The following is a 25,949-nucleotide window of genomic DNA, read 5'->3' on the forward strand; positions in this document are numbered from 1 at the left end:
CTTAACCCTGTGACCTGCGATAGATATCATATTTGACAATACCTGATTATCACAGTTTATCCAATCTCCTCTTATAAAAAGGAATTTGCATATTTTATGTATTTGGAACTTGTATTATATATTACTTTATAGATTTCGTTATAACTCATGTCAGTTTAAAGATGCTAAATGTTATTGTGCACAGGAAAGTAGTTAATGTATAATGCTAACCGGTTTTACTTACTAACTCACATAACCACAAAAGTATCCAAAGTTGCAAGACAGTCATGGTAGCTAACACTATTGTTTGTTATAGTTTATATTTAAACATAGCTATAGTAACACATATAGTTTTTATTCGACATATCCATCATTATTGAACCCACAAATGGTTCATGCAATTTCTTGTAGAGGCCAACTAACCATAGAATTGAGATTAAATACTATGAGTTTAAAATGAAGGTTGAGAAAGAAAGGAAAGGTTCTCTCTGCCATGGGATATCTATTGACTGATTTGGGTCAGATTAGTTGCAGAAGTGTCCCGAATTTCAATTTATGAGCCATCTATAACTATGTAACATCCAGTTTCAGTGGGTCCATCCAACATTTTAATAAATACACACTAATTTTCAACTTCTTATAATTTCTTCTTTTTTAAATGATAATTGTTCTATGAATTAAACTTATTTTATACTTTAGTAAGTTGAATATTTACAGATATTTTGACTATTCTATTAGTTAGCATTAGGTTTAGAAATATTTGTTAACGTGCTTTATGTTTGATTATTTATGAAATCGTAGTGGATCTCATATTTGGGCGTTATGTAAACCGTCGTGTTTATAAATGAATCAAAACGTAACATACAAACGTACATAAGATGACTTTTGATAGATCGTATGGCATCGATCCGTGGATTGACTAATGTCATTGTATCTTTACACCATTTTCTACTCATACCGCTTTATTGTATCTTGACGGATTGTTTCGACAATCTGATAATTAGGGGTTGCTCGCAATATCTGCTGCCCATTTAATTGATTGAAAGCTGGCTGTGCGCCATAATTAGGAGTGTCCAAATGTATTATCAAATTGGCTGTAGTTAAAATATTATTTTCACATATTTCGTTGTGATCTTGGAGTTGATCTTGATGTTAGTGAAAATGTTTACCATTAACTATGCTTTTTGAGAGTTATTGAACGAGTCATTAGTTTACATTCTTACAGCATTCAAGTACTATATTTTTGTGTTTCTTTATATCTATGGCTAGATACGGGTTTCATCTAGGTTGGAGTTAAACGTTGTTTAATTATTTTGACAATATAATATTTTTGACAATATTCCATAAATTTTTCGAATATTTTGCGTTAGTTGCAATCTTATCTATTTGTCTCCTTTGATTACGAGTAAAATATATTATGATAAATAATAAATTTAAAAGGTTTTATACTCATTGCCAAATAAAAATTTTTAATTCCATCTTCTAAAGGCCTCCAGAGATCTTCTAAACTTTGTTTGCTATTTCAATGGACTCCTGCTAAAATCGATAAACAGCTTTCAGTTCAATAATATCAATTGGTCAAATTGTGCTTTCTTAAAAGTATTCTTTGTAAAGACGAAATCTTATTCCATTTTGTTTCTTTGTTTTACCAACAAAACATCCTTAGAATTCAGTAGATCATGTTTTTCGTAGCTATCACCGTAGCTATTCACCATATTATTACCCTTTACTATTATTAACCTTGCAATTAACTAGGGTATTAATTTAGTGGGAGTCTGTGCTAATTTTTAGGGGTTTATTGGTAATGGTGCTTAGTTTCCTTCTTCGATTGCGTTAGGCGTTTGGATTCTAAAGTGCTCTATATGTACGTGGTCGTTCCATTATGCGATAAATCTTTGTATCAGTTACGCTTTTAGAGACTGCGGTGTCCAATAGTATTCGAAATCCATTGCCTTTAATACAGGATAGTCCAGGGTTGTTTGTTGCAGTGTAGCTTATTGTTGCTGTCGTGTCAAAGGGTCTTCGTTGTGTACCACTATATCTCCCTCTTCCTATTTCGTCGGCTAATATTCGAAGCGGGATGTGTATCGTGATCAAACTCCTATAATATTGTCCTCCTACGATTGCTGGTGGATAAATGGGGCAATCACGACATTTCCATGAAGTGAATACCCCGTTTTCAGGAATCCCACATTGGCGTGGCTCTTCACACCAACTGTCAACACATCGCGTCGAGATGATGAATATAGAAATTTCTAAAAACCAACCACGCAAATAACTATTATGCGCAAGTTATTATGAAAAAATTGCAAGATAAATATCACGAATGCACCAACTCCAATGAAACGTCGTTGCTACAGCTTTTAACTACTTAAAAAGCAAATATTTGTTGAAACTGCACGAATTACATGCGGGAAACAGGTTATCAAGAAATTTTTAAGCAAATATAGTGAGTTGATTTATGCTTGGTTGAGTTTTCCAGAGTTGTTAAAATGAATATCTTTTAACCTCGTGCTCCAGTTACTTCCTTTCTTTATAGTTTTTATTAGCTCTTTCTTACAACGGGTAGCAAAAAAATTTCTTTTTGAAATTGTTCTCTTATAAAACTTAAATTAGTTTAATGAGGATCAGTATTGTTGCTGCAGTTTGTCTGCTGTGACATCGAAATGTATTAAATTTATAAATTAAATATTAAAACGTTGTTTGATTCCAATAAACTTGACCTAAATTTTGTTCATAAACTGGTTACAAAAATATCGATTCTCTAAATAAAACAATTTTCATTTTAAGAGAATAGCGTTAAAAACTATTCGAAACATTTATTTCGAAAATCTGTGTTGATGGCAAAAAACGGAAACAAAAAAAAAACACTTTTCCTTTCAATGGCGTGGAGTTAATTACGAATTTTATCTCTGTTTCATCACGTTATATTTTCGCTTACATTATCATTCACCAAACAATTTACGCGTTAATAGCGAAATTCAAATTAACTTAAATATTTGTATTATCCCACAAAGAGTTTAACACTAAAAGGTAATAAGTAATTCTATAAATTTCGATATAACGGATTAATACGGGGAAGGGAGAGGAAATTTACAATAACAATATAATATATTGTATCTCTTTACTATATTTATATATAGTTAAGTTATAGTTATAGTAATAAAGTATGGTTCCTCTTTTCGGGATATATTTTATTCAGTTTCTGTATTACCACGCATGTTTCTATTATTATCTCTCCAAGAGCCTGAGGAGATATTCTCATTGAGAATGAGAAATCTTGAAAACTTCTCCCAACTAAAACCTCTCACATGAGCTGGTATTGCTTCCCTCAAGACTGTCCTTTTATTCAATAAGAGGAGCAACTTTACCCAATAAAATTTGAAATGCATTTTCATCCATCCTTAGGTAATTTTTATAATCGTTAATTTCCCCACGTTCTTGTAACTCAATCAGTAAGTGGTAATCACTGGGTAAAACGTTTTTTCTTTTTTCTTCTTCTAGCCACACTGCAGCAATTATGCAACAAACTGCGGCTTTTCTTTTTCTGTCACTCATTGAACTTGAATTATTTTAGAACACACTTAGAACCAAACCTGTCGAAAGTAACGGGAGAACTGAGTAAAAATTGGACGGAACTGAGGCGAAAGTTGAAAGTATACTACACAACTTCAGTTCAGAGAACTGCAAAGATTTTCACACAGTTCTTTTCGACAGATAATTGTGCTGATAAATGGAAGGTGTGTACCCCCCTTTATAGCCAAAAGTCCGTTATATGAATAATATTAATGCATACATATACGTACAGCTATCTACATGTATGTTTATGCCAAGGATGGTAGAATCTAAGAGGACTACTATATCCCGGGAACAGGTGCACAATTCGAAGGCCCGTTCGTGACGTCAGAATAACAATTAAAATTGAAACTAACACTGGAACTGGAATGTTTCGGGTTTAGCCGTGCGTATTCAGACCTAGTTTCTAGTTTTAGTTCAATAAAAATATTCAACACAGTGATATCTAGTGCTAACTAGCGCTGCCTAGCACTGTCACTGGAAGTACCACTCGACCTAGAACTGGAAACATTTGAGTTTAGTCGTGCGTCTCTTAAGACGGCTAAACCGGCTAAACTTAATAATAAACTCTAGTAATAAACTCCTAAAATACTTATATATATTATAACCAGTGTTAATGCGTAGTGTTTCACGTATGGAGAAGTATGTGTTGCTGTGGTCATTCCGAGATTTCATCCGTTCTTCCTATTGATTCCAAGATCTCACCTAGCATCTTCAGTGTGTTGTCGTAGTCTCCTATCGGCAGACTACTTTATAAGCAGTATTTCTAGATATTCTTGGAAGCATTAAGAATTACATTTCTGAGTAATTACTTAAAATGCTTACCAAATTTATGATGATAAAGCAATCTGTTTTGAAGTACGCTTCAAATCGGCGGCAATCATGTTTTTGAGTAAAAAAATGGGTTTGCTATAATTTTAATGTATTTATTACATAAAACATTTTAAAGAATACAATAATAAAGCTAGAAAAAAGCTTTTCAGTGCAGTTTACGCAGATGGACTTCGTACATTGTAGATATACAGGTCTTTTGCATTCAAAGCATAGATGTTTTGTCATACGGTTTTTCTTTCTTGGACATGAATAATATAATTTTCGTGCTCTTCAGGAATTCCAATAATTCGACGAATATTGTTCCTTACTTCTCGAGATATATTGTGTTTGTTGGCTACTCGTCTTTTCATGTGTTCTTCAACTAACTCTGCTAACTGTTTTGCAAATGATGATTTCTCTGATATTTTTGGATTATCTCTATAGCTTTGGTGTAGAATGTATGCGTTAACAATAGATATGTCAATCATTCGAAAATATATTGCCATAGCCCATCTACGTGTTCGACGACTTGTAGAGCTTTTAGCACATTTTTTATCGAGTGAATCAACGCTACCTTTAGTCTTATTATAGAATTCTATTATCTCCGATTTGTTATTCTCAGGATCACTTGAGAATTCTATTGTACATTGAAAAAATTAAAATGGTTGCTTTAGTCTTGTGATTTACTTAAAAATTGTGGTCAAATTTTCTCTAAATCCATACATTGTATTTCCCACTTCTCTTTGTCTGTTCGGTAAAAATTCTCTTGGAATTTCCCTTTTGTTTTTTCTTAATGAGCGAACGTACGTACTCGTACTTCATACTTTTGAAAAGAGCAACTCGGCGAGCTCTGCCGATGAAAACCAATTGTCCGCTGTTATGTTGTGTCTGGTTTAACAATCCGTATTACGTTTATTGTGTTGGTTTTGAAAACCTTTGCTTTTCAGGTAATAGTCCAATACCATCAGTGTTTCTGCCACAATATATACATATATGCGTTGTGCAGGTAGCTTGTCCAGGCATCCGACAAGCATATTATTTTAACTCCCTTGAAAACTAACAAGCATTTCGTCAATACAAGCATATGACCCAATTCCATAACAATCTTGACAGTTATGGATAAATTGCTGAAATATTCCTAAAACTGCGGCTGCAGGTTTTTCTTTCTTACGTCGATCACTATCTTCGGGATTATCAAACCGTTAAGATGATAATAGTATACCAAACCTTTCACGACTCATTACAGCCTTATACAGGGTGGTCCATTTACGTGAGACAAGCGATTATCTCGAAAACGGTTCATTTTCCATAAAACTGAACAAAATGAAAGTTGCTCTGTGCGAAGGGGGAAACCATATGACGATTTTTTGACCTTGACCTTATTTTCAAGGTCATATGAAGGTCACAGCCAATTTTTTATTTTATTTTCCCCACCCACTTCAATACATTTATTAACCCTTCTACTAAAACTTTCTTTATATCTTAAAAGGTTTTCTTATCCGCTCTTTCATGTTGTCTGGCGTAGTCGGTGCTTCGCGATATACATTATCCTTAAGGACGCCTCACAAAAAAAAATAAAGAGGTGTTAAATCAGGTAATCTGGCAGGCCAGGAAATTGGACCTCCCCTTCCAATCCATTTCTCGGCATAATCCCGTTCCAAAGCTTCACGTGCAATATGCGAAAAATGTGCAGGACACCCATCATTTTGCAGCCACATATTTTGTCTTTCTTCTCTGTTCAAATCTACAAGCAACGTTGGTAAGACGCCATCTACAAAATTTTGGTGCTTCTCCCCATTCAGCATACCATCAATAAAGTATGGACCGATCAATTTATCACCAATTATGCCACACTAAACATTAACCGACCAAGATCGTTGATGTTCTACTTCACGCAACCATCTCGGATTTTCAACGCTCCAATAGTGCATGTTATGTCTATTGACTTGTCCTTTGTTTATAAAAGTAGACTCATCCGAGAATAGCAAGTTACCAAAAAAATTTACGTCCAACCGCATTCGTTCTTGTGCCCATTGACAAAATATTAATCGATTTTCAAAATCACCTCCACAAAGCTGTTGATGCAATGAAATGTGGTACTGGTGATACTTGTTGCGCTTTAATATTCTTAAAATGCTGGTCTTCTATATTCCGGCGTCAATTGCAAGTCGTCGAGTGCTAACTGGAGGAGTTACCTCAACGCTAGCTAATACCGCAATTCCCTTTTCTTCTGTAGTTATAGTTGCTCGCCGAGTTCTTTTTCTTGATTCCGCATTTCCAGTGTTAGTGAAATCATTCACACCTCTGTAAAAAGGTACTTCTCTTTTCTGCCACTTTCTCCATAAATAAAAATCATTTCGACTTTTTCTGTCACACTTAGAATATCCATGATTTAATGACTTACAAGGGAAGTGTCACAACTGTGTCTCACCGATTTCGATGCAATTTGGTACAGTCATAGAATGGGCCAAAATAAGGTTCGCACATTTTTTTATACGTGCGGTAAAAGCCCCTGGGGCGAGTTATAGGGGTTGAAAGTTTGGAGAAAAAGTACGTTTTCACTTATATTTTGAAAACGAAAAGTGCTATCAAAATTTGGTAAATTGTAACTGATATTCATTTTAAAAGAGCTTTCTTTTGATGTGTCACACATATAGCAGAGGGTTAAAAAGGGCGAACTACCCCTATTTTTTTGGAATTATTTAAAAACCACCCTATCGATTTTGGCGGCATTAAGTATACTTCTAGTGCGTTCAAAAATATTAGTTAAGGGTTTTTTCCCATTCGCCCTAGATCAACCCCAGCGAAGTTACGGGGGTTAACATGTAAGCACTTTTCGTAAGAATGATGTGATAAAATTGTCAGGTATTTTGAAAATACTTTAAACAAAACCGTAAATTAGTCGCACAATAAAATGTTTAGTGTAAAATAAGGCATAATACACCATATAGGGGTTGTTGGGGTTATCCACCCCCTTAAAAATTAATTCTATCCCGGGCGTTATTTGTCGATTACGGCGAAATTTGGTACTGTGTTTGTTTTATATTTGAAGTAAAAATTTTTGAAAATGGTTATAAGGGTTACAAATTAGGGGTAGTTTTTTGTTTATACCTCGAAGATGAAAACTGCCATCGTAACTGTGGTATTGTTTTTTAAAAATCTATCTATCGATGTTCCACGAGGTAAACTACCCTCATTTTCTTTAAATAATAAATATAAAACTACTAGATAAATAAGATATTTTATTTATTTATGAGTTAAAAAGCAACTGACAAAAAAAATAGTTCAATATACCAAAGAAGTTTATTCTACATTACTAATTGACGTTTTTTATGTATTATATTAATTTTCAATATTAAATTTATTTTTATTCTACGTAGTGTTGGCAAAAATGAAAGTCGTGGAAAAAATGTTTTAAACATAAGGATTTTTTACACCATGCACATGTTATGACCGCTATATCCCCACAGATATCACACGTTGGCTTCTCACTCGAAAAGCAAACTTCCACGGGATTTTCAAAATGGTCTGGTCTCTCCTCTATATAGCCACTTGCAAACCATGCGTATTTAAAAACATTTATAAACCGAGGGGAAGCCAACTGGTTATGCGTCAACGATTGCAATTTTAATATGTTATCCCTCTGATGTAAATTGACATCATACTGGTAAAGAATAATCTGATCAGAGAATCTTCTAATAAAATTTTTCCATATTCTGAAACCAAATACATCTAGGGGCTGTATTTGACCTGTTGTCCCTGCAGGTATAGATAAATGTTTAAAATTAGTACCTGATGGAGTTATTTCACTAATAACTTCAGGACAATGGCCACTCCAAGAATCTAATAATAATAATGATTTAGAACCAGTATTTGGAAAATATACATTTTGGAGCCAATTTTTCATGTGTTCTGAAGTTAACTTTCCAGATTTTGATGCCAAAACGTATATATTGTCTGCTTTAAACATTGTATTTGCTACCCTCGGTCCAAAGCTGCCAGAGGGTTCTTTTAAAACAATAAAAAGTGGAGAAAGAAGTTTCCCATCAGCAGATATTACGGGTTGAATTGTGTAACTGTGCGTTGTAGATGACACCGACTGGACCACACTTTCTACGGTTTTAACTCCTAAATCGCTTAATGTTCTTCCCGAATGGAATTCCAAGTTAAAACCGCTCTGATCCGAATTGTAGGTGTTTTCAGGCCCATATATTTGGATTTGTAGCTTTGCCTCTTTAACGAAATCTTTTGCTAAAGTTTTTACTCGATCAACATTTCCAATTTGTTTTTGGGATAGAAATTTTGTTATTTTTCGGCTTACTAACCGATTTGCTTTCTTAAAACGTTGCACCCAGCTATGAGATTCCTTTATTAATAAAGGAATTTTATAGAAGATAGGAAAAAAGTGTTAAATTAATGAAAGAATAAATTTAACATTGAACATAAAAAACGTCAATTAGTAATGTAGAATAAACTTCTTTGGTATATTGAACTATTTTTTTTTGTCAGTTGCTTTTTAACTCATAAATAAATAAAATATCTTATTTATCTAGTAGTTTTATATTTATTATTTAAAGAAAATGAGGGTAGTTTACCTCGTGGAACATCGATAGATAGATTTTTAAAAAACAATACCACAGTTACGATGGCAGTTTTCATCTTCGAGGTATAAACAAAAAACTACCCCTAATTTGTAACCCTTATAACCATTTTCAAAAATTTTTACTTCAAATATAAAACAAACACAGTACCAAATTTCGCCGTAATCAACAAGTAATGCCCGGGATAGAATTAATTTTTAAGGGGGTGGTTAACCCCAACCACCCCTAAATGGTGTATTATGCCTTATTTTACATTAAACATTTTATTGTGCGACTAATTTACGGTTTTGTTAAAGTATTTTCAAAATACCTGACAATTTTATCACATCATTCTTACGAAAAGTGGTTACATGTTAACCCCCGTAACTTCGCTGGGGATGATCTAGAGCGAATGGGAAAAAACCCTTAACTAATATTTTTGAACGTGCTGGAAGTATACTTAATGCCGCCAAAATCGATAGGGTGGTTTTTAAATAATTCCAAAAAAATAGGGGTAGTTCGCCCTTCTTAACCCTCTGGTATATGTGTGATACATCAAAAGAAAGCTCTTTTAAAATGAATATCAGTTACAATTTACCAAATTTTGATAGCACTTTTCATTTTTAAAATATAAGTGAAAACGTACTTTTTCTCCAAACTTTCAACCCCTATAACTCGCCCCAGGGGCTTTTACCGCACGTATAAAAAAATGTACGAACCTTATTTTGGCCCATTCTATGACTGTACCAAATTGCATCGAAATCGGTGAGACACAGTTGTGACACTTCCCTTGTTAGTTTAAACACTTTTCCTTAATGTAAAACGATGGAATGAATTCAGAATTTGTTGCCAAGCAGTTTTTATGTAAATTTAGTTTTACCTGTTACATTTTAAAACAATTCAACCAATTAAGTCTCTGAAAGCGATATTCTGCAAAATGCCGACATAAGCAGTTCCACGAACTCTTGTTTTTTATGCGTTATTCTATTATCAAATTGACAAAGGCGCAGAATTGTCGGAATATGCCCTGTATATATTACCCTTTCAGTGCCATCAGTTGCAAATAATGTGTCCAGATTTTCATGGTCTGATTTGAAGATCGAGGTATTCGCAAGGTATCCAATAAAAGCTTTTAACTCGATAATATCAAAATCTTTCAGCTCAGTTTTATTTTAGCAAGTCTTTTATTTGTTCAGCGTATAATATTAGTAATAAGAATCTGCTTGTGTTCCGATGCTTCCGAGATTTGGTTTTGAAAGCAGATACTTTGACAACTATGTTAAGTTGACGTGTACGGGATGATGGATGTATTTCAGTTTTGCTCTATCTAAATTGATTTTCCCATAAAAATGTTTGACACGATTTATCAGCGGTTCGTTATCTTCGTTTTCATCACCAATGCCGTCTACTGATTGTTCTGAGGCGCTATCATGATCAGACTTATCGTAATTCTTCTTCAGAACATTGTCAAGGCACCTCCGAGGTTAAGGAATATTTAAATATACTGATGTGTTAAATAGATAATATTAGTAGTATGATTTAAAAATACTTTGTCCGTTATATCCGAAGTCCATTCTAACGAAGTCAATTTTATGTTACTATCTGATTTATGAGAAAACTCCTATGTAGATAAAACGTATGTAAATGGTATGAATAATGTAGAAAACCACTGAAATGTTATGCAAGAAGTGCTGTGCTGTAATAAAAACCACCGTAGTCCGAGGATTGAGTGCTATTTAAATAAAATATTATCTTTAGGTTTGCATGTGGAGTAGTCTGGATGCGGCGCGATCTGTTGAATCATTCAAATGAAAAGAATTATAGCCTGTAAAAGAACAGGTATATATTAAAAAATCTTTTCTGGGCATTCTTGTAAAAATAATCGAAAATCGCCTCGTAATTGAATTATATGAAGGTAATATCAAGACAAAATCAAAGACGAAATGAAAAACGAACAAACCTTAGATGTCAGTTAAAATCAATTTTTCAATTCCCTTGATAATAAAGAACCTATCAATTTTAGTTTACGACAAAAATAACCCTTTCGTCTCCCGAACTTGCCGAACTAATTGACTTTGTCTGCTGATGGCCTATACTCTAGACCTACTCGTCTAGTATTGGTTCACTTTCAACTCCATCAACCCTTTCATTCAATTAAGATCTTTCATAAATGTTATTATTATCCACATTAAATTACATTTCTCATTGTAATAATAATTTCTAAGGGCGAATTTGAATTTTAATTGAAAACGTTAATTGTAATCTAAACTTTGTTAACTGTAAATTAACGAACTCGCTTTAAATGATGACACGTTCACGAAATTGAGTGAAAAAAATTTAATCGATTAAACCCTCTGTAATCCATCAGTATTACATTTCGTGACGCGTAGCGGGCGTCAAATCCCGACGTGTTTTAACCGGCTATCCCGGAAAGGGGGTTACGGGCTGAAACGGTTTGTACTCTGATAATTATCAGGAACGAGGTGGAGTTGTAGCTCGAAGGGGTACCATCATCAGGTCTTAATCGTTGATCGTGTCAGTGCACAACGAGCGATTGCACAGATTTGTGATTCCCGGTTTTGTAGCTGGCAACGTGCCAGTTGAGTACAAAGCAATAACGTTTTGTTCTCACACAGTTTCAACTTATGCAACGGAGAAAAAACTGTTTTTGCTGCGTTTGCAAAAATATGAAGGAAGTTGAGAGGGAGTTTACTTCACGGGAGCACATTTGCATGCCCTCAATATCTTCTCTAACGCTAAAGGTTGTCTTGAAACAAACTAAACAATCGGTTTAAAGTTGAAACTTTTGACTATAAATCCTTCGGGTACAGTTAAAAGTTTAAAAGATTTGTAGGTTTTCAGGTTGATTAATTTGTAATGTGATTTAGAGGTAGTTTTAATTTTTTATTCTTTTTGTAACGTTAGAAATTAAATCGTAATTTTTTTTTAAGGTTCGTTCAAGAAGTTTAAATCACTTAGACACGTTAGAAATGAGGTATGGTGCACCGACATCCCCCGATACAACGGCATTAAAAGATTCAAGATCCGAACCGGATTGTACAAAACCTTTATTGATTCCACCTGAAACGAATGTAGAAGCTCCAACATCACCAAATGAAATCCAAACGTCCAAACGTCACGTTCTTAGCAGATCACAAGTAAGTAGATAATTTTTTTGAAACAAAAAATGAAACGTTAGAATTATAAAATTAAAAAATTACGTTCTTAAAAGTAATCTTATTCTCATTTACTTTAACAAAGTGTGAATACGATCGAAACTAATTGAATACAAACAAATTAAGGAAGATTTTAAGGGTTGGTTGATGGGGTTTGGGTAAGGAAATGGATTCTAAAGCCTTCCTCCATCACCCTTCTGCCTAGATTAACGGTTGTGATATTAAAATCCTACCCAACCCCGCGAAACCCTGCTTCCATGGTAAGTGAAAAATGCGCATTGTAACCCCAACGAAGCGTTTGCAAAATGAATACGGGGGCCCCGTGTGTATCCGATGTTTACGGGTAACGATGCCACTTTGTCATCGAAACCGAATGAAACGGACCTGAAACGACCGCGGTGTCGTCTGTAAACCCGGAATACATTTCTCAAGGATTAATAATAACATCAATGCGTGTATAAGGATTAATTTTTTTATAAATCGATTTAATTCATTTTCTAAAACGCCTTAATTCTATTAGTTGTGTTTCATTTTGAATCAATCAAAGAATTTTTAATTTTAAATCAAACTTGTTTTTGTGATATCTTATCGATTTTCTTTTGGCAACATAATTCCTGAAAGGTTGCTGACGTCACCGTGAAAAACCGTGCCCCTTTCGTGCACAGGCTTGCATACGAATGGTATCTTCAACCTTTAAACTCGCAAACTCGACGGCAGGTAGGTATTTATCAATCCGAACTGTCAGGTCTTCATTTACTGATATACCATAAGGTTCTATATCGAACGATTTTAGATTCTCGTAACGTTACGAGCGAGATTTTTGCCGTTTCGTCGTCTTCCGATTTCTTTTTGTTGTTACCTTCTTGTCGTCACATTTCTTTCAGTTTCTTTTTTCTTTGCAACGACGGACGGTCTTTAGATTGATTACATCCACTAACGTGATCGGATTTCATGATTATCGACATTTTCGGTCACTTTTTTTTAATATAAAAAAGTTATTGGTTAACGATTCAATTAGTTCATCGTAATTTGTAATGTTTCAACTAAATTATTTTATTAGATTATATATTTTTATTTACAAAATTCTAGAACAAACTAAGTTTTTGATCGAAATTTAATTACAAATTTAAAATTGGCAATGTTTTATAACAGTTATTAAACTAACCCTTAATAATGAAATTCATTTTCGATTCAGAGAAATTTTAATATCAGAGAACACGAGTTGGAACACGGGTCAGAAATACTCGTTGGTTGTAACGACTCTTTTGCTTGTTATTAAGCTTTTTTATTTTTAAAATTTTTCAAATCATTAACATTTTTTTTATTAATTACATTTTGGTCAAATAAGCAACACGCTTACTATTTTAACACAATAATCCCAAAAAAAACTTAGGCTAAAGTATACCCAACAGTGTTATTTAACATTTTTTACTATGGGTTCAACTCGACTTTTGGCACCGATAGTAAGGTTCTGATCAATAGGGCATCTCAGGTTCTGATAATTGAACTACACTAATTTTAACATATTACCATCGCACAAGTACTCTGCTTTTCACTCACTTCACTACACTAGCTCGAAGGGTTTAGACCTCTTCAATCTTCTTGTCAAATTGGTGTTGTCGAGGAGCTAAAGTACTTCAGCATTCACGTGTTGGAAAAGTTGTTGTTCATGACGTCCTGCGATTTTGAGAATTATTAGATTAACTGTCTCTTAAGGTCTTTGTGGAAATCACACTTGTTTTTTACATAGGTTCAGGTGCTGTCACACGACCAAGCAGTAAGTTGCTGTCGTCTTGATTCGAGTGAAGTGAGATCATATCGCTGAAGTAACGCATGACAGTAATCACTTCCTCTAGGAGGTTAATACCCGAATTCTAGGAAATGTATATATTTAACATATTTCCTCTGCACCCTTTCTATTGCAGAGATGTTATTCTGAGTTGTTGGTGACAGACAATTGCACAATACTCCAATTTACTTTTCACGAACGCTTTATAGAGAGTGAGCTCAACCTGGCAAACTCGCAGCTGTTTCGAGTGATAAACCCGAGGACTTTCAGGACATCAGAGAACAGCTTACTTATGTGGCCGCTGAACAGCAGTTAACTGTCGAACCAAACCCGCAGATCCTTAACTTCAGACACACATTCAAGACTTATATCTTCCAGTGGATAATCATAAGGAATAACTTCTCTTTTATTTGTATAAGTCATGATTTGACATTTTGCAACGTTCAATAACAACCCATTTGATTGGCACCATGAACACAACCTGGTCAAGTCCTCCTGCAAGCTGGTACAATCATTGTCCGATTCAATTGTTCTGAAAAGCTTCAGATAGTCGGCATACATTAATGTAAAACTTTTGAACAAATTTGGCAATTCATTCACAAACGCCGTAAGCAGTAAATGTCTTGAACACCCTGTGGCACACCACTCGTGACCATTATTTGCTTCGACCTGATTCCGGACATCTCGACATATTGCGTTCGATTTGATAGGTACGATTTCAGAAGCAACGAAAGACTTAAATCGCAACCAAACTTCTTAATTTTTCGAAACAGAATATCATGGTCGAGTTGATCGAATGCGCGTGAAAAATCAGTGTAAATAACGTCCGTTTGTAAACGGCAATCTAAGTCTCTACACAGAACTTACAAACTTTATGAGGAACCCATGATTTATCTAGTTTATCCATTTTGAATCCGAGATATTCAACATAGGTCTCCTCGACTACTATATTTACACTTTCTTCGTGACGAACTCATATTTTAAAAGACAAGACAAATATATTAGAATGGACATTCAGTAATTGAAACAAAATACAGTGAAGACCGGTTATAACGAGCAGTGAAGGGACCGAAAAAATTGCTCGTTATAGACGGTACCTCGTTATAACCAAGGTTGTCGTAATATGTAACATAAATTTTAATACTTGTGCAAAAAGTAGTAACCAGCAATTTTAAAAACAAATTAAAAAAATCTTTTTGTTTTTGCACTTTAACAATGAAATTTTTGTTTATTTACTATCAGAAATTAATCACTATGAGAAATTTTGTTTGCTTTAAAAGTATACGATTGAAAAGGTAAAAACAAAAAAACACATTATCATGTTTTTGTCATTTTTCATAACTTTATTGTTTAAGACAGATACAACTACCTAATAGACTAAAACTAATTAACTAAACATCTATACTATTATATAAAATTAATTTTTATTGAAATATTCTCGGATGTTTTATGCTTTTATGTAATAATTCCTGGCGAATATTTTTGTTTATTGTATCGTATGCGAACATACATTCAGTATTGTCCGCATAGTTGGTTGCAATGTAACGTGTCAACCTAGAAAATGCTTCTAAAAATTCATTTTTTGATACGTTTCTTTCTACCTCTTCATCTGATTCACCGTCAGATTCATTATCTTTATTCAACACGTTAGACATTATTTCAGTGTCAGATAGAATGGAACCAGTAGTAACATCGTCATCGATAGTGGCAAATAAATTTAAATCGATACTGTCTATTTCCAAACCGTTTTTCTCTGCCCAACTAGAAAGATTTTCTTCCACAGATTATCAATCTAAAATATCGATTTTTGATTTTTCATTCAGATCCATAGCTTCTACTAACTTGAACAATAACTTTTGTCGGTAAAACGTTTTCATTGATTTAATTATGCCTTGGACCATCGGTTGTAAGACGGAAGTTGAATTTGGCGGAAAGTACGCAAGTTCAATACATTTTAAGTTGTTAATATGAGGATTTTTGTAACGACATATAGATACAAGTTCACGTAAATCCAGCGATAAACTGAACTGCCGATGCTGCCTGTACATGGTGCCTAAATGGCGCGTCACGACGTCACCAGATTTTTACGTCATTCGCTCGTTATAGACGGTACAAAACACGCAAAACTACAACCGAGCTCTCGTTATAACCGAGCACGCGTTATAACAGAGATTTTTTACATTGTAAGGATAGGATTTTTCACGGGACTTGGAAGCTTGCTCGTTATAGAGCAGGTGCTCGTTATATAGCATACTCGTTATAGCCGGTCTTTACTGTATTAACACATGACAACTTATCCAGATTCACCTGTAAGTACTTCAATATTGTCAAATAACTGAGATCTCAGCTGTTCTGCGGAGCAAGAGGTCTGAGAGTGGGGATCACGTGATGTTTGTATGCGCGAAAAAATTGCGCAGAAGCCTAATCATGACCGGGAAAATAAATTTTATTAATAACAAGCCGATAATATATGTAAATATCATAAAAAACATGAGCACATTCGTAATCTGGACACTTGAAAACATAAAAATTTGCAAAGATATCCAGGGCAACAAAAAAAAAGTTTATTGTAGAGCTATTAATGTTCTTGGCCAGTTTCCTCTTGTTCCATCCAACAACATGTGCATAGAATCGTATGATTAGCTTTTGATCATTTTTGATAACCTTTAAGAAAATTATGGCCTGTAGGTAAAAGTAGAAATGTAGCTATTGGACGCAGTGTCTAATGATTAAATCCACACTGAGTATAATACAGTTATTGGACATTGAAATAGTTTACCCTTTGAGATTAGAAACAGTAAACTGCCTACGTTGCGGTATTCTACAGACCGTAAAATATACTTAGGAATTGAATAATAATCTGTCCAATAACTGTTACAGTCCAATTATTGTATGGTTTACCCTATTAGTGTTATTTATTTAATACATCAGTATATTTAAATATAAATGTTAACACTCATAGATAGAATCCAACTCGGGTTATTTCCCAACTTGCTCTATTCCGTGTTCATAGATAAACTTGGGGTATTCCCCGAGTTGTCTATACGATGTATAAATTAAACACGATAGTTCTAGTTTTAATTGTTATTCAGAGAAGCACGACTAAACTCGAATGTTTCTAGGTCTAGTGTTAGTTCTAGTGCTACTGTTAGCTCTAGTTTTAGTTGTTATTTAGTGCTAAATTGTTGTATATTTTTATTGAATTGAAACTAGAACTAATTACATCGAGGTTTTACTGTATTAGTTTGGAGTGAAATTATGAACATTACAATCACATCAAAAATAAACATTTTAGATTCGATTTTAACCCCAAGAAATAATTTAACCGTATCAAAACACGATGTAATCGATTCGAAGTAAACGTAATGAATTACATGATTGATCAATGATAATAACATACGATTATTTTTTTGTTGATTACACTTTTTTCCTACAAAAAAGAACCATTTACCCTCTTCAAATCTATTTGCTTAAATTTTCCCATACAAATTGGAATTATGATTAATGATTTCTGTTGACCTTAATAATATCTTTTCTATTACCTCCACACGGTTATTTAGGCTTAATGTGCGGTTATTTTCGTAAGTTATTTTCGATGTTATCGTTATAAGAGAGTTAAATTTAACCCTGTAGTGTTAATTTAGATTAAAAATTAAACGCTCTGACATTGATCCATTGACATGTTGGGTTGAAGCGGATGGTTCGTGCTTTACAGGGACTGACTTGATAAATCACCCCTTTTCCCTTGATTAAAACGAGAAAATCTCTTTTCAATCGGTTTTGTGACGCGCTCGCCACAGAATTTGACCGAAACGTATTAAAATGAGAGAGGGTTTATTAGATGAACCCCATAGTTTATTACTTTTCAGACCTTTGAAATAAAAGATGATTTATTAGATATTTTTTAATTAAGATTTTCTTTATTACAAAAAAAATAATCTCTTGGGTAATCAAGTTAAAAATAACGTCGACCTTGTGGTGTAGTTTTTTTAATAGCTAAAATATCAACGAAATCGAACGAAAATATCGTTTTGTTAAATTTAGGTTATTTTTAAATTTAATTCTTTCGCTTTGATCTTTTTAAATTTGTTTTAAATAAGGGGTAATTTAAACTGTCGTCGATTTAATTAACGTTATTTTTTCTTTTAATAATCTTTCTTTTTAATTTTAATATTTTTTTCTTTCAGAAATCGAGCAGTGAATGTTTTAGTGTTAATTTCGAGGTTGGAGATGAATCTACGTGGGATAACGAATTATTCTTTCCGGCAACACGTGGAACCACTTTACAGTAAGTTAAGTTATATATTGAAATTTCGAACACAACTCTTGGGAAATCAATTGAATAAAATTTTAAGGACGTCATAAGTTTTAAAACGATTTGGTCTTTTTGATCCGATTTAACTCCTGTATCGGAAAGATTTATTTCTGTTTCAATTGCTCCACTTTTGTGCGCTTTTTTTTTACCAAAAGAATCGATCGGGATGTGAAATGAAATTGTGCAAACGTTGTAAAGAGGGAGAAATTTAATATATTATTCAATCGTGCCCATATAACATACAAAGGAAAAATATCCTAAATTTGTTCTTTTTTAACTCCGTTCCGAATGTAAATCCTCACATAAGCCAAAAAAAGTTGGCTGTAGTAGTAGTAGTAGTTAGTTTCGTGAATTCCAGTGTAAGTCTTCATTTAATTAAAAGTTTGAGATAAATTACTCTGACATTTAAGCATTCTCTCTCCATTTCCTCTACCTGCTTGTAGTTGTACGTTGGCAAAAGCACCCATAATTTCAACTAAAATTTAAGCACGTACGCATCAAACAATTATTACGATCCTATATCCCATATCCGGTTTAATTAATCTAACTACAGAAATAAGGATTAAAGCTTAAACCATTTAAATTTATAATTATAATTTAGTAGAGCGATTTCAAATTATATATTAATTATTTCTCCTCAAAATTATCAATATAATGTGTCATATTTTAGTATTATTATGATGATTAACATTGATGGATTTAAAGGTGGATATCTCAAAAACGAAAAGAAATGGGATAAAAATCTATTCTTTATTTTCGATTTTAAATTTATTTTTCTGTCAGAAAATGATCTTAAAGATTCTGAAAAAATCATTCTAACGAAACAAGAGACGAAGAAATTAAAATTAACCTGAAAATATCAATATCTTTTTATGCTTTTTCGGATTGTGCTTATTAACAATCATCTTTATAAGAAATCGTATGAGTTAATCGCGTAGAAATATCATTTTTAAAGTATAAATTAAGAATAAAATTTTTTTATATTTGCTTTCGTTCTTGAGATATTTCCCATAAAACTCCTATTTATGGAAAAAGACCAACATTGATGAATTTAAAGGGAAATATCTCAAAAACAAAAGGAAATGGGATAAAAATCTATTCTTTATTTTCGATTTTAAATTTATTTTTGTGCCGGAAATAAATCTTAAAGTTTCTGAAAAAGTTTTCTTAACGAAGTAGGAGATAAAAAAATAAAAGTCAACCTTAATATCTCACACTATTTGTGCTTTTTCGAACGATGCTTATTAACAATCACCTTCACAAGAAATCATATGAATTTATCACGTAGAAATATCATTTTTAAATCATAAATTAAGAATGAATTTTTTTCATATTCGATTTCATTCTTGAGATATTTTCCATAAAAATCTTATTTTTACAAAAAACCCAACATTGATGAATTTAAAGGGGGATATCTCAAAAACAAAAAGAAATGGCGTAAAAATTTATTCTTTATTTTCGATTTTAAATTTATTTTTGTGCCGGAAATAAATCTTGAAGTTTCTGAAAGTTTTCTTAACGAAGTAGGAGATGAAAACATAAAAGTTAACCTTAAAATCTCACACTATTTGTGCTTTTTCGAACGATGCTTATTAACAATCACCTTCACAAGAAATCATATGAGTTTATCACGTAGAAATATCATTTTTAAATCATAAATTAAGAAAGAATTTTTTTCATATTTGATTTCGTTCTTGAGATATTTTCTATAAAAGTCTAATTTTCGCAAAAAAAACCAACATTGATGAATTTAAAGGGGGATATCTCAAAAACAAAAAGAAATGGCGTAAAAATTTATTCTTTATTTTCGATTTTAAATTTATTTTTGTGCCAGAAATAAATCTTAAAGTTTCTGAAAAAGTTTTCTTAACGAAGTAGGAGATGAAAAAATAAAAGTCAACCTTAAAATCTCACATTATTTGTGCTTTTTCGAACGGTGCTTATTAACAATCGCCTTCACAAGAAATCATAGGAGTTTATCACGTAGAAATATCATTTTTAAATCATAAATTAAGAATGAATTTTTTTCATGTTTGATTTCGTTCTTGAGATATTTTCCATAAAAATCTTATTTTTACGAAAAATCCAACATTGATGAATTTAAAGGGGGATATCTCAAAAACAAAAAGAAATGGCGTAGAAATGTATTCTTTATTTTCGATTTTAAATTTATTTTTGTGCGGGAAATAAATCTTGAAGTTTCTGAAAAAGTTTTCTTAACGAAGTAGGAGATAAAAAAATAAAAGTCAACCTTAAAATCTCACACTATTTGTGCTTTTTCGAACGATGCTTATTAACAATCACCTTCACAAGAAATCATATGAGTTTATCACGTAGAAATATCATTTTTAAATCATAAATTAAGAATGAATTTTTTTCATATTTGATTTCGTTCTTGAGATATTTTCCATGAAAGTCTTATTTTCACAAAAAAACCCAACATTAATGAATTTAAAGGAGGATATCTCAAAAACAAAAAGAAATGGCGTAAAAATTTATTCTTTATTTTCGATTTTAAATTTATTTTTGTTCTGGAAATAAATCTTAAAGTTTCTGAAAAAGTTTTCTTAACGAAGTAGGAGATAAAAAAATAAAAGTCAACCTTAAAATCTCACACTATTTGTGCTTTTTCGAACGATGCTTATTAACAATCACCTTCACAAGAAATCATATAAGTTTATCACGTAGAAATATCATTTTTAAATCATAAATTAAGAATAATTTTTTTCATATTTGATTTCGTTCTTGAGGTATTTTCCATAAAAGTCTTATTTTTACAAAAAACCCAACATTGATGAATTTAAAGGGGGATATCTCAAAAACAAAAAGAAATGGCGTAAAAATTTATTCTTTATTTTCGATTTTAAATTTATTTTTGTGCCGGAAATAAATCTTAAAGTTTCTGAAAAAGTTTTCTTAACGAAGTAGGAGATAAAAAAATAAAAGTCAACCTTAAAATCTCACACTATTTGTGCTTTTTCGAACGATGCTTATTAACAATCACCTTTATAAGAAATTGTATGAGTTTATCGCGTAAAAATATCATTTTTAAATCATAAATTAAGAATAAATTTTTTTCATATTTGATTTCGTTCTTGAGATATTTCCCATAAAAGTCTTATTTTTACAAAAAACGTAACATTGATGAATTTAACGGGAGATGTCTCAAAAACGAAAAGAAATGGGATAAAAATCTATTCTTTATTTTCGATTTTAAATTCATTTTTGTATCGAATATGGATCATAAAGTTTTCGAAAAAGTTTTCCTAACAAAGCAGGAGTTGAAAAAATAAAAGTCAACCTCAAAATCTCACACTTTTGTTGCTTTTTCGGATTGTGCTTATTAACAATTACCTTTACAAGAAATTATATGACTTAATCGGGTAGAAATATCATTTTTAAATCATAAATTAAGAATAAATTTTTTGCGTATTTGCTTTCGTTCTTGAGATATTTCCCATAAAAGTCTTATTTTTACAAAAAACGTAACATTGATGAATTTAACGGGAGATGTCTCAAAAACGAAAAGAAATGGGATAAAAATCTATTCTTTATTTTCGATTTTAAATTCATTTTTGTATCGAATATGGATCATAAAGTTTTCGAAAAAGTTTTCCTAACAAAGCAGGAGTTGAAAAAATAAAAGTCAACCTCAAAATCTCACACTTTTGTTGCTTTTTCGGATTGTGCTTATTAACAATTACCTTTACAAGAAATTATATGACTTAATCGGGTAGAAATATCATTTTTAAATCATAAATTAAGAATAAATTTGTTTCATATTTGCTTTCGTTCTTGAGATATTTTCCATAAAAATCTTATTTTTACAAAAAACCCAACATTGATGATTTTAAAGGGGGATATCTCAAAAACAAAAAGAAATGGCGTAAAAATGTATTCTTTATTTTCGATTTTAAATTCATTTTTGTATCGGATATAGTTTTTAAAGTTTCTGAAAAAGTTTTCTTAACGAAGTAGAAGATGAAAAAAGAAAAGTCAACCTTAAAATCTCACACTTTTTGTGCTTTTTCGAATGGTGCTTATTAACAATCACCTTAATAAGAAATCGTATGAGTTAATCGCGTAGATATATCATTTTTAAATCATAAATTAAGAATAAAATTTTTTTATATTTGTTTTCGTTCTTGAGATATTTCCATTAAAAGTCTTATTTTTACAAAAAACGCAACATTGATGGATTTAAAGAGGGATATCTTAAAAACGAAAAGAAATAGGTTAAAAATGTATTCTTTATTTTCGATTTTGAATTTATTTTTCTACCAGAAATTGATCTTAAAAGTCCTAAAAAATTTTTGTTTTTATTTTTACAGTGATTCATTAACAAAACTTTGCGAAATACGAAATATAGATTTATCAAATTGCGATGTATGGCTTCAAGACAAAGAAAATAACACAAATACGTTATTACATTTCTCGCAAGATACAGCAAGTCTCGTTGGACGTCACATTAGGATTACCGGTAAAAAATTTTAAATCAAATTTACCTGAACCCCATTTAAATCCTTAATTTTTTAGCAAAAGAGACGGGAACGAAGGCCCCAGTAAGGAAATATTCAGGGGTAAGTGTTCCATTCAATTAATACTTGATTAACCCCCCTTGGTTTAGCACGGTTTAAAGCTTCAGTTACAAAGCTCGCCGACTTCCTCGTTTCTCCTCTTTAAAACACACCCTTTACATTTAAAAATTTTTTTTTCTTTGTGTTTTTAGAGTACGCGACAGAAATCGGGTAGTTTTTTTGGTTCAAGTACCGAAGACAATACGTGGACTTCACACGAATCCAGACTTTCGTTTCAAGATACGGACGGAAATAAAAAACAAGGAAAACAACGATGGTCGGGACTCTTTGGTTACAGCAAGGTAAGAAAATATAAGAGAACTAGTAAATATGTTTGCTTTGTGTTTACAAGTTCCTCTAATAGCCCATTAAATATTTTACATACTCTATGTGAAGGGATTTCGAGGAATCGTCACGAAATTATGCGACGTCCGATCGATTCGGGTTGTAACTATTTCAATTTTTAAAGATTTTTCTGATTTTTGTTGTTTTTATTTTGTATTTCGTGCACGTTTCGTCTACATTACGTGATTTTATTTGATTTTATTCGCGTGGTTGGGGTTTTTGTTGTTTTAAGGATACGAAAATGGAAGCTTTAGTTGAACATCTAAATAGTTATACAAAGCACGGAGTTCCTACATCACAGATTTACCCCCAAGGACAGTGTGAATCCCTCGATGCTCTCTACAAACTGGAATTAGACTGGAGGGAGCTTATAGACTATAAAGGTAAAGTGGAAGTTGTGTTTAAATTGAAAATTAACTTTGAAAACTTTTATTTCTATTTATTTCAATTACAAGATAGTTTTATATATGTTATTTAGGGTAGATACGTAGAATAGATAGATTCTATTTTCTTGTTTGTATTTTAGAATTAACCGAGAGACAACAACAACAGCAAACAGCACTTTGGGAATTGATTAAAACCGAAGTGGCCTACATCAAAACATTAAAAGTAGTCACTGAGGTAAGTTAAGACCTGTTCCTTCCCATAACTTACAACTTCCAGTTTCCGTTTTCGTATTCCCGATACCGTCGACACCTAAAACCAGGAAATAACCACCTATAATTTACAACACATACGGCTTTTCCATTTCCTCGTTTTGCCCACAGTTGTTTCTCGCCTGTTTGAAGAATTTACAATTAACCAACCTCCTAAAGGAAATTGATACAGAAAAGTTATTTTCAAACATCACCGAAATTTTGGATACCAACGTTCAATTTTGGAGGAATAGTTTATTTCCGATGGTCAAAACGATGAGGCAATACAAACAACCACCTTGCATAGAAATGATGGCGCAAGGATTTTTGGGAATGAAAGATTCTTTTCAGGCCTATTATCAATATTGTGCGGAACAAGCGCGGTGTCAACATTATTGCAGGGAAAATCATGCTCATAATGAGTTGTTTACGGCTTATTTAGCTTGGTGTGAAACACAAAAGGAATGCAATAGGTAAGTTAAATATTATTTATTTATTTTATATTTTATCTTGTTTTATTTATGATGAAATCCCATGTATTAGAGTTTTCTTGAAACATTGTGTTGATATTAATGTTTTGTTGACAAATTTGATAATTGAGTCTTTTTAACAAATCCATAAATCTTGAAATTTTGTTGCGCGGAAACTTTTTGTACAAGATGAATATTCTTTTATTGAACGGTATGTAATATTACAAAGGAGAAATGTATAATAAAAGCCAGTGAATTCGAAATAATAAACTCAAAGGAGTTACAATATTGTCATCAAGTATCCGTACTAGATTCTAAGAAGTGCTAACGAAAAATCAATATCTGAAATGTGCAGGTTTACATAAAAGAAACAAATATATACTTCTTACTTTAAACGAAATGATTTCACATAGTTGTACTTGTAGGACTTCCATACGAGTTGATAATCACAACCAAACCAAGCACTAATTTGTCTACACTTAAAAAAATAGTTGGAAAATTTCGAAATAGATAAGCGCTATGTTCAATTTATTTACCAACATATACAGCAAAATAGAGAGCAGTGTGGAAAACTTCATCTCCACGTCTCGTGATCACTTGCCCCGCTTTGCTGTATGTTGCTGCGAGCTAGACAAACTAAAATCAGGCTCATTATCAGATCTCACCTATCAACCGTTTCGAAAAAATCAATTTTTTTCATTAATCTCATTTCAAAGAAATGTCAAACTCGAATAGGTGGTTTTCAATAACTTTTATTAAAAAAATTGTTCACCCTACAAACTTTAAATTCGGTACAACTATGCATCACACATTTTCTTATAAGCTCATAAAGTATAATCACTTAATTCCGCACTGTTTTGGGAGAAATCAATTTCTTTCATTAATCTAATTTAAAAGAAATGTCAAATCGAAACAGACGGTTGTCACTAATTTTTAGATATTGAGATCTCAATATCTTCTCAGACATTTACATATAACTATCAAGGTCATAATAATATAAGCTCAAATTATTGATAGGCTGATACCAAAGAAATCAACCGGTTCAGACCTGATTGCCAACAACAATTCTAAAGCTAATTTCAGATGAAGGCCTTATTAACGTAAATACATCATCAATGCTATGGCAATAGGAGGCTAATTTCTCATGCAATGGAAGGTATCACAAATAATTATGATCCTCAAGTCGAATAAAGATCCAGCAAATGTGACGTCACATCGAAGTTCTGTTGAGTACACTGTAGGATACGCTATCCAGAAAGTAATTAATATCAGATTACTAGTTCTGCTCAATATATTACTGTGGAAGAGATCCATAAGGTTGTAATAACTGTAGAGATGCCTTGGAGTATAAAAAATATTACACTGCTGCTTTTTTAAATGTTTCTCAGGTCTTTGATATGTGGCATAACGGGCTGATTACAAAAACGAAAATGTTGCTACCACATAATATGTCTATTGTTTTGGATTCATACCTAAAAAATAGATTCTTTTTATTGCAATCAGGTGATGAGTATTTCAAAGATTCTCTTAAGAAGGCTAAATACAAACCAATAAATCTGTACAATATTCCACTATCTATAGAAAGTTATGTCAGGTACTTAGGAATATACATGTATTTAGAAGAATTTTTGGAGACCATCTTTCTAAATATTTAAAGAATGATGTAGAAGGTTTTTGAATATTCTAGAACAGCG

General features: G+C 32.3%; 1 protein-coding gene and 1 long non-coding RNA gene across 5 annotated transcripts in view; one reads left to right on the top strand and one right to left on the bottom strand.

Moving 5' to 3' along the window:
• The window catches only part of LOC111414038 (pleckstrin homology domain-containing family G member 5), a 155,171-nt gene that overhangs the window by 107,318 nt on the left and 21,904 nt on the right, over positions 1 to 25,949 (top strand). For all 4 annotated transcript variants that reach the window (XR_002706238.2, XM_071197144.1, XM_023045194.2 and 1 more), the window contains 8 exons: positions 11,900 to 12,106; positions 18,101 to 18,201; positions 22,560 to 22,708; positions 22,765 to 22,808; positions 22,958 to 23,107; positions 23,383 to 23,533; positions 23,677 to 23,771; positions 23,918 to 24,258. Coding sequence is in view for 3 of the 4 variants with exons in the window: in XM_071197144.1 (XP_071053245.1) it covers positions 11,900 to 12,106; positions 18,101 to 18,201; positions 22,560 to 22,708; positions 22,765 to 22,808; positions 22,958 to 23,107; positions 23,383 to 23,533; positions 23,677 to 23,771; positions 23,918 to 24,258 (1,238 nt within the window). In the remaining variant the exon portion in view is untranslated. The remainder of the gene's footprint in view (positions 1 to 11,899; positions 12,107 to 18,100; positions 18,202 to 22,559; positions 22,709 to 22,764; positions 22,809 to 22,957; positions 23,108 to 23,382; positions 23,534 to 23,676; positions 23,772 to 23,917; positions 24,259 to 25,949) is intronic.
• LOC139430281 (uncharacterized) lies at positions 7,598 to 8,731 on the bottom strand. The gene is made up of 2 exons (XR_011640740.1): positions 8,161 to 8,731; positions 7,598 to 8,084 (listed from the first exon to the last, which is right to left on the bottom strand). It is a non-coding gene; the product is annotated as an uncharacterized lncRNA (long non-coding RNA).

The sequence above is a fragment of the Onthophagus taurus genome, chromosome 6 (assembly GCF_036711975.1).
Source record: "Onthophagus taurus isolate NC chromosome 6, IU_Otau_3.0, whole genome shotgun sequence".
Lineage (NCBI taxonomy): Eukaryota > Metazoa > Arthropoda > Insecta > Coleoptera > Scarabaeidae > Onthophagus > Onthophagus taurus.